Raw genomic sequence first — 16,551 nt, forward strand, 5'->3', positions numbered from 1 at the left:
TAATTTTAATCATCAAAACAGTGAAAATGTCAAATGTGTTGCATTTGAACAAGCAACAAAACTGTAGCACTGTTACAAAATAATTTTGTAAAATATACCAAAAAATACTCTTGGTGATATCGATACAGCAACTAGGGCTGGGTATCATTAAGAATTTGCTGATACAATACATACCTCGATACATAGGCCACAATACGATATATATCTCGATACAGTGCACTTTTCATTCAATATGATATATTTCAAATCAATTTGATACTGTTCAGTAAAAAATAAAGGCTCAATCATGGCTGTGATACTAAAAATGTTTGTTAAACCACTTCTTGTGCAAAGTTCATATGAAACACAAACATTTTAATCATCAGAACAGTGAAAATGTCAAATGTGTCGCATAAATAAATTTCCTTCCTTTGAGCAAGCAACAAAACTGTAGCGTTGTAACTAAATAATTTAGTAAAATATACAAAAAAAAATCCTCTTGGCGATTTATCGATTCAGCAGCCCACAATATCGATACTGCATCATCACATTAAACGATACGATATATCGATATTTCAATATTTTTGCACACTCCTAGTGGTTGGACGTATAAATTGATGCAAAAAAAACAACAACTATTTGCTGGTTGTAATCGGCCCAGAAAGTCTCATAATGTTTGAACTTTTAATCATACAAAGCTTTTCAGTAATTACATGAGAGATAAATTAACAGCTTGGATCAGTTTTGTCTTATTTACTTTTTGTTTAAAGTAAATTAATGCTGTTTTCAGTCTGTTGTTTTTTGTCAACATCGGTTATTAGCAGCTACTTGAAGCTATAGTATCGAAAACGGTATCGGAACTGAAAAACCTGGATCCTTAGTTAATAGACAGACAGTGTATTCCTTTGACTTGTTCCAAGCCTGGATACATAGAAATAATTTGGTAGGTAGGAGTCAGTGTAAAATCAACAAATTACCAGCAAATTTTCAGACTATTTCCTGTGTCACTACATGTAAATCCATCCATTTCCTGCTAGCTTAACCAAACATTGACAGTTTAAGTCTGTTTAATGGGCTTCGCTTCATAAATGACAATAGTTAGGGATAACACCTACAGCTCCAGGAAATAAGGAGAAGCAGCTCTGCACAGTTGGGGTGATGTGTGAAGGTGGAGGCCACTGCAGGTTAATGAGGAGTTAGGTATGCAAGAGGCAAGTGAAAACATCAAATAAACACTAACCATTTTGTAAGTAAACGCCATTCTATGTTTTGGAAGTTTCAAAGAATAAGGTGATAGTTTAGGGGAAAAAATACAAAAATATTTTTTAATATTAACATTTTATCAGTTGCATGCGTTTTTATTGCTCAAACTAAGCTTTTTTTTTTTTTTACTGTGAGCAGTATTTCCTCTCCACAGATTTAACCTGTAACATGGCCTGGGGGTGTCAAATTTTTTTTGTTTGGAGATAGATGAGTTTAAAAGGCCTATACAGTATTATGCAATTTTCTAATCTATGTTATATTGTTGTTTGGATATTGTTTCCCCGTCACAAACAGACCTGGAGTTGTGTTTTATTTCAAATCAGACATGTTTAACACATAAACCCTGCATATATTTAAGATGTGTAGTTCTTCTCTCAAAGACAAAACACTCTATTCCACCTTGTGATGTCATCATGTAGTAATACAGGAAGTGCTCTGTTTTTAAACTCCATACACCTACACTAGAATCATTAAATCAGGGGTTCCCCAACCTCCGGGCCGTGGGTCGTTTGGTACTGGGCCGCAAAAGCGCGAATCCCCCCAACCCCCCACCCACTCATATGCCGCAAGTACTTCTGTATGTTGCGCAGACGTCCCTCTTGTACACCGTGCAGAATGTTCCCCCATCCCATACGCCATGCGGACAGTCCCTCCTCCTGTAAGTCACAATGGCCATACCTCTAAACCAGAACTAAAACCAGGACTAAAACAGGTCTAAAACAGACATAAAACTGGTCTAAAACCAGGTCTAAAACAGGACTAAAACAGGATTTAGCCAGGACTCGCACCCCCCTCCAGTCCTTGAAATATTGTCTGATATAAAACCAGTTCGTGGCACAAAAAAGTTTGGGGACCACTGATTTAGATGATTTCAGCCCTGGAAGTGCCAATCTCTACTGAAAAAATGGTAAAAGGTAACTATTTAGCTGACATCTTCTGCTTCATGACATCACAAGGTGGAACAGAGCAACTGCAGGCATGTTTTTGAGGAAGTAACAACATTATAACATGGCTTAAAGCTCACAAGAGTCAGTTCAGCATAATATAGGACCTTTAATGCATTTACCCCTCAACTATCCCTCCATGTCCATTTGTTTTGCTGTTTTGCTGTACACTGATCTTTGTCATAGTCGTTCCCATACCGATTTTAAAAATACACTTTTGTACCAAGACAATATGAGACTAGTTCTAGCACAGAGTGGGTAATTGGTTCAACTTCCACATGGATGTAGTTGGACACAACACAAGAGCTAAATTGGCACCTATTAAAGCCTAAGCACTCTTCATGTTTTCCGCCTATACACCAGTACTGTAAGTGTAGTCATATTAGCTCCTAATAATAGCACAGAGTCATCGTGTTTTGTGCCAGAAGCGATTTGTGTTGCTTTTTTTGCTGCAGCAGGCCTTCCTCAGAGATGTCCTTCAGGGAATCATTATCGGAGTAAAAATGCCACAAGGGGGTTGGAGAGCCTGCATCCACAGCCTCTTTAACCCCCATCTATTATTCAGAGGAGGGAGGGGGGGGGGGGGGGCACTGCAGCTACAGGCCAACCAATGATGTCGCCCTCTTATCTGCACATAATTAGAGACCAGGCTGATAGCTGACAATTGGAACCGTTTTAGACGGCCTTCAATAACTTTGGATGCATATTCCAATACCTAGAAAGTTTTGATGTGTGTGTTAAGATGTGAAGATGTTGAAGAACAAAACAAAACAAAAAAACTTTCACATCTATTTTAACTATATATAGATTTTGCGCTGTGTAATTGTTTTTTTGCAAGGTGCTTGACCTGCTTGTCTCCATGGAGATGTTCCGTAGTATGACATTAAACTAGAACTTGCATTTCTGAGTTACAGGTGTTTTTGTTGACATTAAATTACATCAGAAAACATGCAAGCTGACTGTGAGTGGGCTCGTTTCTCCACAGATCTGACATGTAACCTGGCCTGGTGACATCACATGGTTGTCTTCATGGAGATGGTATGTTCCACAGTATGGCATTAAACTTTCCAGGCAGACCCTTTACCTGAAAAGCTCCATCGTGTACATGTAAATTAAATAAATATGTTAAAAAAACAGCAACAAAAAGCTAGAAAATTGTTATATATGAAAACAACTGAAGGACATATGTATTTAATGCATTAATCATTAGAATTTGATTTGTTTTTAAATTTTACCTTAACTTTTACTTGAGGGAACATTAAAGTTGTACCTTGTAACTTTTTCTTGTAGAGGAAAATCATTAGTATTTGATTTGTATTCAAATTTATCTTTACTTTACTCGAATGAACATTAAAGCTGTGCCCTGTCACTTTTTGTTTCAGTTTTCTCCTAGAGTAAATAACTGCACACATTTTTGGACATTTTCCCATTGCGTTAACCAACTTCCCCCCATTGTCTCGGCCCTCTCCATGGTGACTTATCATTTTCCGCTTAAATTCACACCACCGTAATGTAATAATGGCCGTAACAGTAAGGCAATCTGCTGCTGGTAACTCAATCCAGTCAGAACGCAGAGAAATGAATGCAACATGTGACAAGGTGTAAGTAGTAATCCAAGTTGACAGATGGGTCTTTTGTCCAAATGATTTGTTCAACAGAATAACCAGGTCGGATAATTACCTGGTTTCTTCATTGCGACGATTAGAGCTATTGTTGTGTTAAAAACATCCTCTTCGTGAATATGCATTGCTCAGCGGGGAAACCAAAATGGCTATTGTAAGGGGTATTGTAAAGAGACTAACCTGGGGCAACTTGTTTATTTTACAGCAGTGAAAAGATTAGAGAAAACCTGTGGCAACACCTTACAAACCATCGTTAATCTAGCGCCATTCTGTGACTTAAATGGAGACAGACTTCCAGTGTAAATAGGCCTAAATTACAACATAATACACCTGAGGGCTATGAAAAGTGCTAATCTGCTGTAATTGAAAGTTGTTAAGAGTTTTAACCTTAAACATTAACAAATATTTTTCACATTTCAGCTTCCTACTATGACATTTTGAGGCCTTTTAACTCTTCAAAACATAATATTTGGCTATAAAATACATAGCAGCTGTCAATTTTTCATCATTCTAAAGCCATAGATGCATTATTTAATTAAAGTAATCACCAATCTAATCTGATTACCACTCAGTAACCGATTACCATTTCAATAATTGTAAGTCTTGTTCACTTCTAAGTTAAAATTTTTGTTGTTTTCAATGCTATTTATTCCGTTTTCAAATCTTATAAACTGTATTAGACCTGTTAAAAGCCTTTAAATGTTGCTGTTTGTATATAGATTTGTTAGGATTTAACACACACACTTTTTTTGAAAGTTTTTTCCAACCTGCAGCTGCATTTGCGCTCACTTCCACCAGATTAACCCTCCATTCATCTGGGTGCAAATAAACATGATAGGGCTTTAGCTGCCTGAGAAGGAAGAGGCGGGACCTGGGTGTTGAGTTTCAGACCCGGCCACCTGGAAAGTTGCATAAAAGGTGCAGCACTAAGAAGCCAGTGTCACTAGAGCCAGCCTCCACTCAGAGCTATGGAAAGCAGGATTCGACCACTGAGCCTATCCCCGCACGCCGCCTCTCCTCTGGGGACCATCCCAGTGCCCCCCTCTCTACTCCGACCTCCTCCGCTCTTCCTCCGGGCCTGTAACCCCACTCTGGAAAGGGGCTACCCGCGTACACCCAAATGCGCCCGCTGTAGGAACCACGGCGTAGTTTCGGCTCTAAAAGGCCACAAGCGTTTTTGTCGATGGAGGGACTGCGTGTGCGCCAAGTGTACCCTGATCGCGGAGAGGCAGAGGGTGATGGCTGCGCAGGTGGCGCTTCGACGACAGCAGGCCCAAGAGGAGAACGAAGCCCGTGAGCTGAGGTTGATGTACCCAGGAGGAGCGGGGATCGTCGGGGAGAGTGGGGTACCTCAGGGCTCCGCAGTGGGGCCCTCTACACCTTCTCCATCTGCTCAGACTCCTCCTGGATTTGAAGTTTTTGCCGCAGAACCCCAAAAAGACGGTAAGTTATTTGCAATATTGAGAGTCTAAGTAGCCACTCCTTTATGCATGGAACTATGTGGGACTTAAAGGTGCACAGTGAAACTTTTCTGGTGGCGAATTTGCTTCCTGCGTGTCTCATTAAACTTGTATATCTTGCATTTGATCAGTTACAGTTTGCATTGCTTGAAGTTAACTTAAACAACATGCATTTTTATCTGTGATCTGACCTATAACTTGGCTTGGTATCACCACTTGCTTGTCTCCATGGAGATAGAGAAGTTTAATACCATACTGCAGAACATTTCAGATAAAGCAATAACGTTGACATGGCAAGTGGTTGACTCTCTACCAAAAAAGTTCAACAGAGCACCTTTAATGTGAATTTTGATATTTGTTTTACTTAGTTGAGACCAAATTTCTATTCCTGAAACTTGCGTCTTTTTTCAGATGCCAAGGTGAACACTTTTCCCCTTTATAGTGGATTCATGGGCCACCCTATGTTTGCCCCTCACTCCTCTCGACTCCCATCTCCCCACGACAAAGAGCTGTCACCAAACCACGACAACTGCGCCTCCCTCAGCGACGACAGCCCGAGCCCACCGCCGCGATATGACCCGCACTCGGACAGTCCTCGGCGCTCTTCATCCTCTGATTTGGAGTCGGGAAACGAGTCTGACAAACCGACTGCTGAGCGGGACCCCACCGACATCATGGCCAAAATCTTCCCTCACCAGAAACGCGACATGTTGGAGTCGACAGTGCGGACTTGCAAGGGGGACATTGTCAAATCAATAGAACTCATCCTGAGCGCTAAAGAGAACAAAATCGACCCAGATCTTAGCGCAGTGAGACCTCCTGCGGGACTGCCTGGAGCTCTCAGTGCCGTGGGCAACAAATCGGCCTTCTCTGCAGTGCACATGCCCCCCACACCCGCAGGAGGCGACAGCGTGTACGGCCTCGGTCCTCGCCTCAGCATGGGCCCCCTCAGGCTAGCTTACTCAAGCGCTAATGCGGCAGGTGTGACGGGCTTTATGTCTCCATACGTGACGTCCGGACTCATGCCCGTGTTCCCCCTGCGCCCTCCACTGGACTCGTACCCATTCCCAAACATGATCCGAGACCTGTCCTATCTCCAAAGCAAAGAGTCACTATGCAACACCGGTCTATACACGCGACTAAATGATAAATGAATACTACTATATATATACATTTCAACATTTTTTACATGATTATTTTGTATTGTAAATTTTGTAAAGATTTGCTATTTTTAATAAATATGTAAAATATTTAATTTCTTGTTGTATTATATTAAACTAATCACATTAATTCATGTTTCACAGTTAGGTGAAACATGATTAAGTGATTAAGACACTTTAGTGGTCAAAGTACTGAAATAAAATGCACAGGGGGGAAGTTCATAGAAACTGAAAATTATAGGTCTATATTTAAAGTAATATAGCAGTGAGTCCTCATAAAGCATACCACTTTAATGACATACTTTATGTTTATGTGTGGGACCTGCCTCTCAAATCTGTGAAATTTACCTACAAGTACGAATAAAGCAACTTAACCTAATGTTTATTTGTTAAATATGGAACAGTGCACATTGATCAACATGTGTTAGTACAGCTGTAAATGTGCCAGACTTGCCGTGCAGGATAATTTTCATCCGTAGTCTCAACCTGCCAGTGAGACTACGGATGAAAATTATCCTGCACGGGAAAAAACAGGACATAGGTACAGTAACATTCAGTCCATCACACAGACATGACAAAGACTTTAAGATCAGTGAATATTGCTGTACTCATATTGGTAAAATTAGAACATGCTGAAAGCACATGCAGCTCATACATTAAAGACAATAGATACAAATCACAATCACACAAGACAGAGATATTTGCTATGTGATGTTAAAACACATGCAGATGAGTTATGTTCACTTGTCTGATTGTCCAGAAGCCACTGATCACGTCCTGTCCATTTTTTGGTTGTCCTGCGGCAATTCAGGCGCCTGCCCCTTGTCCCACAAATTTAGAGAACCTCCACCCTTTCACTTTTTTTTTGTTAAATATGCATTAGCTGGAGCGAGATAAGGTGGTTTCGCTGAGTACTTATCTATCTACATATTAAAAAATTGAATCAGCGTGCAGCCTGTCCATTTTTTTGGTTGTCCTGCAGCCATTTAAGCCCCTGCCCCTTGTCCCACAAATTTAGAGAACCTACACCTTTCACTGTTTTCGTTTTGTTTTGTTTTTTTGTTTTTGTTGTTAAATATGCATTAGCTGGAGTGAGATAAGATGTTTTACCGGAGTACTTATCTATCAATTAAAACACTGAATCAGCGTGCAACCTCACAATATTATGAAGCAGTTTATGCGCGTGTCATGAATCCCATTGGTCGCTAAGGTGCCATGGTGCTCACCGTCAGCCAATCAGAGCGCGCAGAGGTGTCACGGGACCACGTGTTTCAGGAAGTCAGTGAGGTTTGGTTTAAATGTCCGAGGCAAATCATGACTTCAAAAGTCATGACTGAAAACTGGCACAATTTTCTTCGTTTCATCTTTAACATGCGTTTTCACATTGTTGTCGCCGCGGTAGTTTGGTCGGATCTGGTGGACTCGCGGAAAATAAGAGGAATTTCATCTTCGTGTAAGTTTGTCCCGGGATGTCGGCTAACCTAGCTCAATCCGATATAGCTCATGTTATTTATTACAATAGTTATTTCTGGTGCACTAATATTATCTAAATGCATTTCTAGCGATCGGAGTGAAGCGATGGGAGCACGTCCTTCTGCTGTCACTCCTGCTCTTTTACAGTATCACAGGCTTTACCAGTGATAACATCGCTGCAGCACAGATGCAGATATTCACACTGAACATGGCTCCATGTTTTTGTTTAACTCATTTTGCTTTTCCAAAATCTAGATAAACGATTCTACAAAGAGAAGAAGTCGTTCCTTTGCATAGATGGGTCTAAAATGATCCCGTTTGAGCAGGTGAACGATGATTACTGTGACTGCCAGGACGGCTCTGATGAACCAGGTGAGCTACTGTAAAGAACATATTGTGTAGTTATTATTTTATGCGGTTAACAAATCTTTACTGTCAACTGATCAACATCCCTCCTGTCATTTAGTGTAGTTTTGTCTTTTCCAGTAGGCCTCTAACATGTAAATTAGAACATTTGCTTACAAAATACTGTGAATCAAATCTGGCTATTTAAAGGTGCACTGTCTTTGCAACTTATTTGGCCTGCCACCTGCTTTATCTGGAAAGTTCCTCAGTATGGTATTAAATGTCTGTTGTATTTTAAGCAAGCAAACACTCGTAATTGAATAAATGCAAGATGGAAGTTTAATGTCATACTATGGAGCATTCTAGGCTAAACACTACTATGACCATGTAAAAAGTTGCACAATGCACCTTTATTTGCAGTTTTGAGAGGCTGTACACATATTTTTTTTCTTTTGCTAGTTTTGCTTACATACTTACAACAGTGACCTTAACCTTTTCGTCATTTCTCCAGGCACCTCGGCATGTCCTCGAGGCCGCTTCTACTGCACTAACCTGGGTTTCCGCCCACACTACATTCCCTCCTCACGAGTCAATGATGGCATCTGTGGTGAGCTTTCTAAATAGTATTTTCTCTAAAGTGGACCTTATTGAACTTTACTCAAGCTTTTTGAAGCAAAGTAGTTGGAAGATTTTCCGCTCCACTGTCTTTCAAGGACAAGAAGGAAAAATTTATGTCACTCAGCAGTGGACAGATTTATTCTTATTCTAGAAATAAAACACATTTTATTTCTTAGCAATTGCCAGTGTATTTATTTGCAAAGTGCACCTCTTTGTAGTGTATTCTATTCTAAAGTGTCAGAATCAGAAAAAGGGTTTTGTTGCCTTTGTCAGTAAGCAAAATTCACCAACTAGGAATGTGCTTTGGAGATATGATGCAACATGAATAATAATTATACAATTAAAAACATTATGTTGTTCACTTGATCTTAATTTGAGCAATAAGAGGCCGCTTCACAGCCAACAAATATTCTTCCAGTCTCCGTTAATTCGATGCGTTCTCTAGATGTACTTGAGTTGGTTCAAAATCAATATCTTGTTGTCTCCACTTTGTCACTGGCCTTTGTACAAAAAACATACAAGAACTGAACCATAAAAGAACAGAGGGAGACATGTTTTAAAGTCTTGTGGTTCTTCCTCCCTGTTTCCATCTCCCAGCCTCCCATGCTTCTTCTTGTAAAGCTGATTCTGAGTATTTGGCCTACATTTTCTCAGACTGCACTGTTCCACTTTTATTACCAATGGAGATGTCAACTCACAGATGTTTAAATAACTGTCAGAGCTTTCAGAAACCCCCCAAATGTTTTGTTTTACATTGTGCCAGACAGAAAATTCTTTTTCATGCTGTTGGTTAAGAAAATGGGACAAGATGAAATGTAACTTATTATCAAAGAATTTAATGATCTAAATAACAGTTTACACATTAAAATGCATTTCTTTGTTCTGAGTATTTGTTGTGTCTCAATGATTAATAACAAACTGTTGATTTTTAGTGATCCTTGTTGATATCATGTCACAATGGTAATGTTATTATTACATATTGCATGTTGTATACATTAGATAGAGATACTTATGCAACAGCTGATGGTTTTAGCACACCTGGCTCGATTCCCACTCCTTTGTTTTGTGAAACATAGATTGTCCTTCCTAGCTTGTGCATCTGTTACAAAGTGCTTGTTTGTGCTTGTTGAAAATTGACTGATTTGACTGATTTAATCACATTGAAACACCTATTTAAATTTGATTTGTCTGCCTTACACCCTTTAATGCAGACCCATATCCCTGTTTGTTTCCCATGCTGTGATTTTGAATAGACAAAACTCATTATGGTCAGAAGCATATTGTCGTGTTCTTGTTGCTGATATCTTGTGTACTCTCTCTCTCTCTCTCTCTTGTCTTGTGCGTGCGTTGGATCCATCTCCGCTGTTCCTGAGCCAGATTGCTGCGACGCCTCAGATGAATACAACAGCCCCGCTCGCTGCCAGAACTCGTGCTGGTCAGTCCCATCACAACTGAGAATGAATATTGAAAAATAACACACAGACACAGATTTCCCATCAACACGACTTGGGTCTAAAGATACACACTCTTAATATAGCAGCAGTGTGATTGGTAAGATTCATTTTCTCAATAGAGTGAAGGTGACTCATATTTTTTACCACCAGGGGGCATGGTGTCACTGTGGTTATGAGGCATTGTGTTAGAAGCTGGTGGAACTCGAGGAGCAAAACAATAGGTGTAATAAAAACATGATTGTGCATTTTTGCTGGAATAAAAAATATCCTCCTACCCAGGACCTGTGTAAGTCTGTGTAGGTGATGTAAAAATGTGGGAACGCTGTAATCCCAATGAAAAAGAAATAGCATTTAAATATTTGATAATACATTGAACTGAATGTCATGGCCACATTAAACCTTTAAAAAGAAGTAGGTCAGTGTTTATTTATTTAGTTTTTGAGAAATTGTCGCTTCTAAACTGGATTTTTTTTTTTGCCATCCTCAAACAACACAAGAATTTCTCAAAAACTAAATAAATAGACACACGAATAATTACTGGCTATTGACGAAAATGACTTTGTTTAGACCATTATTCATTATTTTGTGTCCTGTTATACTTGAAAAATTTCTGATGTTATATTGTGAGAAAACAACAGCACTGCTACTTTGTATGTGAACAGATGCGTAACCATATTTATGAGAACACTGGTCATTTTTACAATGCCATGAACCTTATCTGGCTGCACTATTGTAACTCCTGATTTTACACTGCGGTTTTATTCTCGTTGTTCGCCTCTGAAAACCACATCCGGACCATATCTCATTATGTTTTCACAAGCTGCACACTCGTATTGTGTTCTGGCAGATTGTAAAAACAATTTAGCCCAGGAACGCAGCATCTTATTTACTTCACTTTCCTCCATTTGGATTTCTGCTACGATGTGTGGCCCTTAAATATTGAATTGGGCCATCTCACTGTGGCCATAGCAGAGGTGGCTCATGTTATTTTTTTCCATTGGTAATGAATATAGTGCATATCCACTCTCTATCTCTCTCTTTCTCTCACCTTCTGCTCTCTTTCTCTTTGTCTCTCTCTCTCTCTCTCTCTTTCTCTCGGTTTCTCTCTCTCTCTCTCTGTCTCTCTCCTTTCTCTATCCCATTCCTTTCTCATTCTCTCTCTCTCTCTCTCATCTGTTCTCTCTCTCTTTCTCTCTCTCGCCATCTCTCTCTATCTTTCTCTCTGTGACTCTCTCTCTTCCTTTCTTTCTCTTTCACCATTCTCTGTATTTCTCTGTTTCTCTCTCCCTTTCTCTCTATCTCTCTCTCTTTCTCTCTGTCTCTCTCTCTTTCTCTCTGTTTCTCTCTCTCTCTCTGTTTCTCTCTCTCTCTGTATGTCTCTCTCTCTTTCTCTCTGTTTCTCTCTCTCTCTCTCTGTTTCTCTCTCTCTCTGTATGTCTCTCTTCCTTTCTCTCTGTCTCTCTCTTTCTCTTTCTTTCTCTATCATACTCCTTTCTCATTCTCTGTCTCTCACCTGCTCTCTCTCCCCTTCTCTCATTCTCTCTGTCTTTCTCTGTCTCTCTCTTTTTCTCTCTGTTTCTCTCCTTTCTCTATCCCACCCCTTTCTCATTCTCTCTCTCTCTCGCTCTCTCATTCTCTTTTTCTCTCTCTCTCTCGACCTAACTCACCTGTTCTCTCCCCCCTCTCTCTTTCTCTCTCTCTTTCTCTCTTTTTCTCTCTCTCTTACTCTCTTTTTCGCTTTCTCTTTCTGTCTTTCTCTTGCACATGTGCACACTTTTTTTTCTCTCTTTTTACCTCTCTCTTTGCCCCTCCATCCTCACTCTCTCTCCTTCTTTCTCTCCAGGAATCTGGGGCAGAGGGAGCGGGCGTTCGTGGAGGGCCAGATGAGGGCGTTGGATGAGGGGCTGAGACTTAAACAGCAGCTCATAGAGGAGGGAGTGCTGCTCTGGAGGGAAAAACAGGTACGGTCCTTAATGCTATTCCAGCTTTTCCAATGTAACAAAATCAACCCCCCCTTCCCCAAACGCTTGGATCTGGTCAGAGCACTTTAGCATCGTTTATTTCATGTACAGTAGTTGATTTGCAGTGGTTTGTATATTACGTGAAATTGACTGTTGTGAGCTTTAAGTCATGTTTGAATGTCGTTACCTCCTCAAAAACAGACCCAGAGTTGTGTTTTGTTTCATTCACACTGAGTAATAACCCTTTATTATTAGTCTGTCTACACACGCACAAAGCTCAAAATGGCCCTTCTGTCCACCACCATCACTCAAGCACACATACATACTTGACAATGTGAGTGAAATGCCTTGCTGAAGAAAACTATATATGCTTTTTTTGAATATTTTAAGATGAGCTATACATTTTTTCCTCATGTCCAATCATATTATCATATATTATGAAAAGGTAAACAAGGTACAATGACAGCCTCTATACCAGGGGTCTCCAACCTCTCTACCCCCTTCCAAGTAGCTCACTGAGGGATTACTGAATTAGACGTATTGCGCTGAATAAACAAAATTGAATTAATTAAATGCCTATTACCATTATGCATGTATCATTTTAGTACCCAACTTTGTACACTACTATGGATAATGGTTTATGTTTTATAGGCATCTAACTGTACCTCATCTAAGGCCATAAGGCTCTTCTATTTACTCAATTTCTTGTGACCGCTAAAACTAGTCTCTCACTGGCATTTTCATTTATAAAGGTAGCTCACTGGAAGAAAAGGCTTGGAGATCCCTGCTCTATACTATATTATACTGTAGTTTAGGTAATTTGGTTTATTTCAATTTACACATTTTCTTACCATGATTCCACTAATATTATAATACACTTGTTTAATTATGTGAAGCTAAACCACTAAAAAAACTCACCTAGTTATTCATCTTTACTGCTTTGCGTATGAAGTGGGGTTGTCAAAAGTATTGAAAATCAGATACTAACTGATACTAAAACTACTATCAAAATAGATCAAGTACCAATACTATAAGAGTAACCTTCACAGGACAGAAATGAACCATTATGAATATCTTTAGAATGATCTTGGACTGTATTTATAGTAGAAGAAGCATAAGAGCACATAGACTAGTATACGCCCAAGGACCACTATGAAACCTGGACGAATGATGGATTACACATATTTACATATATATATATAAGACCTCAAAGTAATATAAAAGAAAGTACTATGTTTTAGTGTTGAAAATTACATTCTAGTGTCTAAATAAAGAGTGTTTTAATTATCATTGCGGTGTCAGAATCAGTATTGCATATCGAGTCTATTCCATAATGTTGAAATCAAGTTTGAAATTTATGACACTAATATGAAGTGTCATTATATGATTTTTGTGGCTCAATGTCTTGATTAAACCAGAATCTAGGTTAATTTCCCTTTCTTTTCACCACTCTCACAGAATCCTCTTCAAAACGAGCAGCTTGCGTTCTGTGATATTGTTTTGACCAGACAGGCTCACAACACCTGCTGCTCCATGCGTCTTAGCCCACGGAGAATATTCTACCAGCGAGACATCCATCTATCTTCCCTTTGGCAGAAATATAGGAACAGGTGACAGAACTCAAAGAACATAGAGATTCTTCAGAGTATTTGGTACGCCATGTGCTGCCAGGACAACTCCAGCGCTTTGACAAGTGTGTGATATGAAGTGGATGCGCGATACTTGCCAAAAGCTATACCTCATTCTGTGTTTTTTTTGTGTGATGGATGGAGAAGAACTAAGGTTGCAAGGGAGGGCTTGGCGATATGGTGATCAAAATCAAACCTTCATTTTGTGATTCACTATTTGTGTATTTCATTCAGCTCTACGCTCAAATAGACACTCCCCACCCCTAGTGTTGGCATGATATTAAAATTTCAAACTCGATCTCGATACTAAGGAATACCGATTCTGTTACCATGAAGATAATGAAAAACATTCTTTTTTTAGACCAGTGTTTCCCAAACTTTTTTCTGCGGACCCATATTTTAAAAGTCACAAATCTTCTCAACCCAAGTCAATAGACATTAGTTGTAAATCACACAATAAATTTGTGACCATTATTGAACATTAATGAGGATATTTTATTGTTGACTGAGTGATCGTGTCTCTCTGAACAATTAAAATTAACGGTTCTCAAGTTTTCACCAAGGAAAAACAGTAATCAGTGTTTCCCACATAAAATTGGTTAGGCAAGGCGGTGCCGGTGCTGCCGAAAAAGTGAGGAGCGGCGGGGTGGTGCGCGGAGACGTTTGTATATGTATCCTGCAGACCTGTATGCAGATCGTTATAAGGTGACCCTAAAAAAATCTCTTACGACAATGCTTTAGACAATAGAAGGCAATTTTTAACATTATATTAGTAGTACTTTATAATATTACCCTGTGGTCTTTTATCAGTCGTCTGGGTGGGTTCCATAGTGGTGCTTGGGCGTATACTACTCTCTGTGATCTTATACCTGTTCTGATACAGCTCAAGAGCATTCTAAAGCTAAAACACAACGGACTCCAGGCACTCCAAAGAAGTAGAAAAAGTAAAAAATCACACAAGGAAAAATTTAGTTAAAAGGCCTTTATTTGAATGGCCAAAGCCAACATGTTTCGACCTTAAAGGTTGTATGGAGGATTTTTTTTGGTTTCAAATTGTCTATGATAGCATTATAGAGATGCAGTAGCCTTGTAATTATGATGACCAAAAAAAAGAGAATAAAAATTCATCAACTCTGGACGTGGTGGGGCCAGCTAAACATTTGCCAATAGATAACGACACTGCCTCGTTATCTGTTAGCTGACAGGCTGTCAATCAATCTCCCTACGTTTCTAGCGTAACTGACTTCCCTGCGCGCCGCCGGTACGTGGTTTACGTACGCCTGTCACGCAGTCCACAGACGCAAGCCGCACAGATGCTGTTTACTCCACCAACGCAACAGTTCTTAGCGGCTTTTTTTTACCTATATCTTCCTCGCAGTTAGCACAAAGTTTGTTGCAATGGCAGACAAGAATCTAGGAGCAGTTAGCCGCAAAAGAAAGTCCGTTTTTGAGGTCGCTGAAAGAAGAAGACAAGGGGAAAAGCAGCGAAGCCAAACTAAGGTGATTCTTATAGATTCATTCCAGCGATGGCGCAACTGAAGCAGACGCAGGGTCTAAAGACTGACGCATTGGTCGCCAAATTACTCCTGGACAGGTCACTTCTGCTTATTATGAAAACGTACTTTATTTCCAAGAGCTAGTCAAACGTTTTTCAGGACACGAAAGCGATATCCTATGTCTGAAAACGTAATTTTCAAGGCAAAGAAAGAGTCCGCTTGCTGCTGCGTGTTGTAGCTAGTTCATTCGCACTGAATCTCCGCGCACTCTTCTCTGCACCCCTTTCCTGCTCCTGTCCCCGCTGCCCGTTCCGCTCTTCCCCCTTCTCCTCACTTCTCCGGGCACGGAATCTCCGCGCACCGCTCCCCTCTCCTCTCTCCTCTCCTCTCCCTGCTCCCTGCTCCGCTCTTCTCCCTGCTCCTTACTTCTCGTCCGCGCACGAAATGTCCGCACACCCGCTCCCCCCGCTCCTCACTTCTCCGCCTTGCCTAACCAACACTGTAGTTAGTTGTTTACAAGTCATGTGCAGCGCACCGGCTGTAAACAAACCTGTTTCTGGCGTAACGAGGAGGCGGGAGAAGGCGTTTCTACGTAGGAGCTGTAGGGGAGGGGGGGTGGTTTCACGCATGCGCAACATTTGAAAAAGGACAAACAGTTGCTGGATTTCTCATTCCTTGGAAAATCCTCTATACAACCTTTAACTGGTCTTCATCAGGGCTTGGAGGGATTGAGGAAAGGTTCATTTTAGTCCTATGAATGTGATGTTTTTAGTATCAATTCCTGCTCAAATACGTATCTAGTTTTGATTCTATAGAGGTGTAACAATATCCAAATCTCATGGTAAGAACCTCATGGTAAGATATTTCTTGCGATATCGTGGGAAAGCTCACGATATGATGGGGAGGCTCACGATTAGGGATGTAACAATATCCAATAATACAACAAAAACAATAATAGCTTTGACAAGACTTAATCCAAAGAACTAAGACTTAAACGTGCTTAAAACTGTTATTTCTTCTTGTAGTCTACAGTGAAATAGAGCAAAGGATCATGGTCTATGTAGTTTCCTGTGTCTTTTTTAGCTATAGCTGCACCATAACTATTAATTTAGGCAAAGAGACTTGTAATTCGATATATTGTGATGGTC

At 40.1% G+C, this 16,551-nt stretch overlaps 2 protein-coding genes across 3 annotated transcripts in view; both read left to right on the plus strand.

Moving 5' to 3' along the window:
* LOC110159310 (doublesex- and mab-3-related transcription factor A1) overlaps positions 1-6,422 on the plus strand; it is a 40,211-nt gene extending 33,789 nt beyond the window's left edge. For both annotated transcript variants that reach the window (XM_055156703.1, XM_055156704.1), the window contains 3 exons: positions 3,172-3,224; positions 4,582-5,251; positions 5,680-6,422. In XM_055156703.1, the coding sequence (XP_055012678.1) occupies positions 4,777-5,251; positions 5,680-6,422 (1,218 nt within the window). In that variant the 5' untranslated portion in view covers positions 3,172-3,224; positions 4,582-4,776. The remainder of the gene's footprint in view (positions 1-3,171; positions 3,225-4,581; positions 5,252-5,679) is intronic.
* Positions 6,423-7,727: 1,305 nt separating this feature from the next.
* Positions 7,728-16,551, plus strand: part of LOC110159334 (glucosidase 2 subunit beta-like) — a 384,952-nt gene continuing 376,128 nt past the window's right edge. Inside the window, 5 exon segments of the mRNA XM_020923884.2 lie at positions 7,728-7,881; positions 8,157-8,273; positions 8,758-8,853; positions 10,242-10,299; positions 12,162-12,279. Coding sequence (XP_020779543.2) covers positions 7,743-7,881; positions 8,157-8,273; positions 8,758-8,853; positions 10,242-10,299; positions 12,162-12,279 — 528 coding nt within the window. The 5' untranslated portion in view covers positions 7,728-7,742.

The sequence above is a fragment of the Boleophthalmus pectinirostris genome, unplaced genomic scaffold (genome assembly GCF_026225935.1).
Source record: "Boleophthalmus pectinirostris isolate CB_2022bp ecotype Guang Dong unplaced genomic scaffold, ASM2622593v1 HiC_scaffold_20, whole genome shotgun sequence".
NCBI lineage: Eukaryota > Metazoa > Chordata > Actinopteri > Gobiiformes > Gobiidae > Boleophthalmus > Boleophthalmus pectinirostris.